This window comes from Chlorella variabilis (genome assembly GCF_000147415.1).
Source record: "Chlorella variabilis unplaced genomic scaffold CHLNCscaffold_24, whole genome shotgun sequence".
Classification (NCBI taxonomy): Eukaryota; Viridiplantae; Chlorophyta; class Trebouxiophyceae; order Chlorellales; family Chlorellaceae; genus Chlorella; species Chlorella variabilis.
This window is the reverse complement of record NW_005435064.1, coordinates 693,541-699,540: the sequence shown is the minus strand read 5'-3', so window position 1 is coordinate 699,540 and position 6,000 is coordinate 693,541. Positions and strand designations below refer to the sequence as shown.

General features: G+C 62.0%; 2 protein-coding genes across 2 annotated transcripts in view; one reads left to right on the top strand and one right to left on the bottom strand.

Moving 5' to 3' along the window:
• The window catches only part of CHLNCDRAFT_54714 (hypothetical protein), a gene marked incomplete at both ends in the record, with an annotated part of 4,820 nt that extends 4,357 nt beyond the window's left edge, over nucleotides 1-463 (top strand). The window contains one exon of the mRNA XM_005844233.1: nucleotides 272-463. Within this exon, the coding sequence (XP_005844295.1) occupies nucleotides 272-463 (192 nt within the window). The remainder of the gene's footprint in view (nucleotides 1-271) is intronic.
• A 343-nt stretch (nucleotides 464-806) lies between these two features.
• CHLNCDRAFT_139415 (hypothetical protein) lies at nucleotides 807-2,192 on the bottom strand (the record flags this gene model as incomplete). Its single annotated transcript, XM_005844150.1, has 3 exons — nucleotides 807-1,430; nucleotides 1,596-1,701; nucleotides 2,101-2,192. The coding sequence occupies 3 exons, from the start codon at nucleotides 2,190-2,192 to the stop codon at nucleotides 807-809; spliced, it is 822 nt and encodes a 273-aa protein (XP_005844212.1).
• Nucleotides 2,193-6,000: the final 3,808 nt, after the last annotated feature.

The following is a 6,000-nucleotide window of genomic DNA, read 5'->3' as shown; positions in this document are numbered from 1 at the left end:
TTGTGAGCACAGCTGGCGGGGCAGGGGGGTTGGGGCGGGGGCAGGGGCTGGCTGTTGCTGGGAAGGTCAACGCAGGGCGGGGCCGGCACGCGGCAGGAGGATGGCTGTTGCTGGCGGGGCACGGTGTCAGCCGCCAGCCGCGCCCCCCGAGAAAGCACTTGCTTCTGTCCCATCCACATCCACTGGCCGTGCACCTGGCGCTGCCCTGCATGCCCCCCTCTTGCCGCCCACGTGCCGCGCGGTGCCCCCCTGTGTCCTGCTGTGTGCCCAGGCCAAGGTGCAGGAGCAGGCAGACTGCGCCAAGCGGGCAGAGGAGGCCCTGGGCGAGGCGCAGCGCCAGGCGGACGACTTGCGCCAAGATGTGCAGCGGCTGCAGGCGGCACAGGAGCGGTGGCGGAGGGGCAAGGCGGCGGCGACCAGAGCGCTGGCGACGCTGCAGGAAGGCGTGGAAGCCATGCCCTGAGGATAAGCCTGTGTAAGCTCCTGCCCACGCGCAGGAAGGTGCTTGGGTTACAGCGCCAAGTCAGGCGCGCAAGGGAGCGGGCGCAGCCGTACAACAAGTGGGTTGGGTTCGTGTCGTTTCGTTTCAGATGGGAGGCAACAAAACAAAATTCATGGCAGTGTGCGCTCGACAAGGCAACATCAAAACAGGGTAGTACATGCAAGCGCGGGGAGGATGTTGGAATCACACGGGGCGAGGGAACAGCGGCAGGAGCGTTGGCTGGAACAAGCGGGGAGAGCAAAGCGGATCTGAGAGGGGGGAAACCGAGAGGAGCGAAAAGAAGGAGTCGACTAGGGGCCCCGGGCTAGGGCACAGCTGGCCGCGCCGCCCCGGCGGCAGGCAAGGCGCCTCGCGCCCCGCCCTGCTGCCGGTGCAGGGCTAGCACTGCGGCGGCGTTTGCATCACTGACGCCAGTGTAGAGCGCAGCAGAGGCGCAGGTGGGGCCGGCCTGGGAAGCCATCTCCACCGCCACGCACCGCCGGCACTGCTTCAGGCACTTGCTGGGCTGCGCCACCACCCCGGGCATCGCACCGTAGTGCGCCAGCAGCGCCGCAGCGCCGGCGGCGGCGCACTTCTTGCCCTGGCACACGCGCACCACGGTTGCTGTGCCGTCCGCAGGGGCTGCCGCGGTGGCTGCAGCGGGAGAGGGCCGCGGCGCGGCCAGGATGTTGCTGGCCTGCTGCTGCAGGCGCTGGCGCAGGGCCGCCTGCTGCGCCGCGTGGCGGGCGAGTCGGGCCGCGGCGGCGCCGGGCCCGCCCTCGTCCTCGCTGTCGCTGCTGCTGTCGCTGTCGCTGCTGTCGCTGGTGGTGGTGGTGGTGCTGGAGGCCGACCAGAGGCGCTGCATCGGGTGGCCCTGCAGAGAGGGCTGGCGCTGTGGCGTGGCGGGCTGGCGTTCCAGGGCGAGCGGCGCCACGGCCAGCGGCGCAGCCTGCGTCACAGGGCAGGGGGCAGGAAACAGCAGGAGATATGAGGTGCTTGCCAGTGTGTCACTGGCTGACCGGGCGGGTGGCTGGTGTGCGTGGGCAGAGGTGGCTCGTGTGCCGCCTCGGCGCTTCCGCTGCTGCACCACCACAACAACCACCACAACCCCCACCTGTTCAAGCTGCGTAAGTGTCTGCTCAACATCTGCGACCTGCTGCAGCACACGGGTGCGGCGGCCGGTGGTGGGGCTGGCCGCGGCGGCTACAAGCCTGGGCGCGCTGCGGCGCGGGCGGCGCGGTGTGGTGGCGGCGGCTGGGCTGCCCCGGCTGCCCGCGTAAAACTGCAGGTGAGACGTGTCGCAGAATGAGGTAAAGCCAAGGGCCATTGTGGCGGGGGCGAGGGAGAAGGGCGTGGTAGGTGGAGGGTGCCGCAGGTCGAGACGAGCAACGCGGGGGATGCCTGTGGCCACTTGTGCAGTCAAGTATGAACGAGAGATGGTGAATAGTCGTGGATCCGTCCGCGTCGACTACTCGGATGGGCACGCGCCAGGCACACACCCAGCTGGACCCACCGAGGGGCGGACATCTGTGCACAAATGTGGCTCCACGACCGGGCCGCAACGGTGTTGGTGCTGGAGCAATGGGAACGCCCGCAGGCCGCCAATCCACCCACCGCACCTGGGCCCAGCGGCGGTGGCGCCAACGGCGGCGCCAGCGGCGGCGGCTGCACCCTCGGTGCTCGCACTTTTGCCAGTGCCCCAGCTGGCCATGCTGGGGGACAGGGCTCTTGACAGACGTCAGGAGCTCAGCGCCTGCAGCCCTCTCTAGTTGATTTGTTTTAAGAATTGCGCGTGTGGCGCTGGAGGGCAGGACGAAGCGGCGGTGGCTGCCGGCGGCGGCTGGCGGCGGGGCGGCAGGCGGTCGTTGATCAACGGTGGTCATGACCACTGATCGTTGGTCTGTTAGTTCCAGGGAGGGTGCATTTCTGTTGACTGTCTCCAAGCAGCTGGGTCCAAGAGTGCTATGCCCGGCAGATTCCACCGGCACCCCATCCCGCCACCACCATGGCCAGACGTTGTCCGCTACTGTTTTCCCTGCCATAATTGTCCTCGTCCTTGCTTCCCACACGGATGGGGAGAGCAGGGAAGGAGGGAAGGTAACGACAGCCGCGCAAGCTCCGTCTTCAAGGAAGCGTTTCCCGGGAAGCAGCCCAAGTTGTTGGGCCCAACATAAGCCCAATCGGGTTTAGGGTTTAGGGTTTGCACACACCCTCTCAGGAGTTGTTATCACATGTCCTTATTTAATTACTGAATACAAGTTCAAAAGTACATGTTTCTCGTTACCCGCAGACCATGTTTAGCAGCACTTGATTCAGCTCACGGTACACATACCTGCATTGAAGGAAGTGGATGCAACACCCTTTGAGAAAAACAGCGAGCGTCCCAAGCCCTGTTGTGCCACAAACGTGTTTGTGATGTCAAAACATTCACCCAGCAAAGTGCGTGTTGTCCAGATACGCAGGATGTGGCTCGCTGAAGTGAGTTAATGGAAACGTTTGAAAGAAACGGTGTTGAGCCTGCTGTGCCAGAGTGCATTCATTCATTCATTCATTCAGCACACAGCCCGGCCGCCTCTTGCTCGAGGGCGGCCCACTTTGGCCTGGGCCGCCCGGGCCGCCCTCCCCCCCGGGCGCATGTTCGGTGTTGGAGGGGTGTGCCCAGCGATAGGGGGCCCCTGAAGGCATGCGCCGAGGCCGGGAAGCGTGGTTCGGCGCTGCTGCACGCTTGGCGATTTGACCAGAACCACGTGCCGCCGAGCTGCGGCCGCAGTTTCCGGCCCACGGTCTACGGTCGCAGCCACGGGACTCGGCGGCACGGCGTTTGGGCCCAAGCTTGCTGCCGCCGCCGCCGCCGTGCCCGGGGGGCAGCGCGGCGGCGGCGGCACGCTGCGACGCCCCCGTGCTGCCGAGCTGCGGCCGTAGTTTCCTGCCAGAAGCCCACGGCCACAGCCACGGGACTCGGCGGCACGGAGTTTCGGTCCACGGCTTGCTGCCGCCGCCGTCGCAGGGGTGCTGCCTGCGGCGGCGGCGGCACGGCGTTTGGGTCCACGGCTTGCTGCCGCTGCCGCCGCCGCAGGGGTGCTGCCTGCGGCGGCGGCGGTAGCGCACGTGGCAACCCCCCGCGTTTCCTTGCCTCCCATCCACCGGACCCCGTCCTGCGCTTCACTTTGTTTAGGGAGGGGCTGCTCACTGCTCATTGCTCATCGCACACTGCTCAACGCTCATTGCCCTATATCCCACCCAGCCGCAGGACTCCACTGCCGCCCGCGCCCCGCCCCATCTGGCCGCTTGCGCGCCCCATCCCCCCTCGATGGGGCCCGCCCACACCGGGGCCTCCCCCCTCCCGCCCACTGCTTTCTCAACGGCCCCGAGCCGGGGCTGCCCTCATTGCATACATAGTGCGCCTTTCCCTGCTTTTCTAGTGACCTAGCGTTCCGCACTGCCGTTTGGCCAGCCCATGCTCCCGTACCGTTGCGTTTCTCCCCAATGCGCCATGCCACTTTGCCAGTCATACACACGTTTCGATGCGTGCCCTGTCAGCTGCTTGCGTTGCATGTCGCCTTGCTCCACCCCTGTTTTATTGCTTTCTCTGCTTTCGCCCGGTTCCCGTCCCGTTTCGGCGGGGAGTCTATGTTGCAAGCTAGTTCTTGCTTTACCAGACTTTAAGCCCACACAAGCAAAAAGGGCCCACTCATCCATAACAAGCCAGCCGTGTGCTAAAGCTTGTTCCACGGAGACATTGTCAAAGTCCCGCGAAACCCAGCCCCGATGGACGTAGCTTGTAGTCTTCCAGATGGCCTGCCCACCTTGCGGAAGCACTGCTTCGTTTGCCGCACGCATGACTGCATCATGAAGCTCCGGTGACCACGCAGGTGCTCCAAAAATGAGATGCCACAAGCCATGGTTGAGCACAATTGTGTGAGGCTTCAACTGGGACATGATCTGCAGCAAGGTCATGGCAGAGGCGCTGGGATGCGTATGCCACACCTCCGTACCCAATTCTTGTGCCAACTGATGATGGCACACAACATGGACCGGTTCCAATTGGAAGCTAAACAAACGAACTACGGCAAGCACACACACTCTTACCCTAGCGATCGCCTCGGGCAACGGCAACGACCAGTCTGGCTGATTGCACTCTCCTGGAGTGCAGGAGCGAGTGCTATTGGAGAAGGGCGGGAAACCCCACGACCCATCTAGGTGCACATCGGGGTAGCCTGGCAGCCTGGAGGGAACGATACCATTACCCTGCCTCCTATGCACACAGTTCAGAATCAATCATTCATCACGACCAGTTTACCAATAAAACGCAGCAGATGCACCCTCTGCAGACTTATAAAACCGCTGCTCTTGTGTGCTACTCAGATTGACTCCTGGCCAGCAATAGCACTGCATGCGGCCATCAAAGACTGCGGTGCTACCTGCAGGGTAATTGTACGTGAAGGGTCATTACTTGAACAACACATCATGCCACAGGCTGGCAAAGGTGAACCGCGCACGTTGAAAAAAGGGCGCATAGTCTTCATACTTAAGAAGAAGGTCCGTAACCCCTGGATGGAGACTTTGGTTGGAGGTGGTGCCGGGGAAATAACCAAAATCAAGAAAAAACGAGAGGCTGAGGTACTGGAAACGAGTGACAGAGTCGCCGAGCAAGATTAACGGTCGCTCCGCTAAGCATGCTCTCGCTTCTGTAGACGAGAAGCGGTGCATTTTGCAGGATAGCAGCTTCAGCTCAGGCTGGTCCGTAACTCGAACCCACTGTCCAGCAGTAAACGCAATGCGCTGCTGCTCCTCCCAAACAACTTGAGACAGGTTGAACAGCCCGGAGAGCAAAGTGGAATTGCAAGCTTGGGCATCTGCCGATGGCACATGTGTACACGCATGCCCGCCCATTAAGTTTTAATAGCATGCAGCAGGCTTTAATGCAGTTATGAACCAGAACCGTACAATGTCGGCGGCATATAGCTTTGTATAAACACAAGTCTTTCTGACCTGGTGTTGGATTAGGATTCAGTCTCCGACTTGTAGCACCCAATCCTGTGATGGAAAGCGTTGCCAACACGGCCACCAAGGCTGCGAGGACTGCGGTCGTTAGCTTATGCACCTTTTGCGACGTCCCGTCTCCTGCTCGCACGAATCTGCGCGCCTGGCCCATAATGCCCAACTAAATATGCAAAACTCATTGGTTCGGATTCAGATTCAAATGAAATATCTACTAGCTTAACTACAGCACTCTACGAATCAAACATTATGGCAATCCTTACCGAAATGTCAGGCCCAACTGTTGCGAAGGCGCTGGAGCTAGTGTCTAAACCCTCCGAGAGGGCACAGGTTCGATTCCTCCCATGTCGAAACTTTGTGAGGACAAACGCGGCATAGCTGACCGGCTCAGCGCCAATCCAAGCCAATTCCTTCGGGAACGCCTAATAGAATCGCCAAGGCTTCGGCACAGGCCTCCCCGGGACCCATTCACTACTAGTGGGGGGTACTGCACTTGGCGCGTCGGGCAGATCAAATAA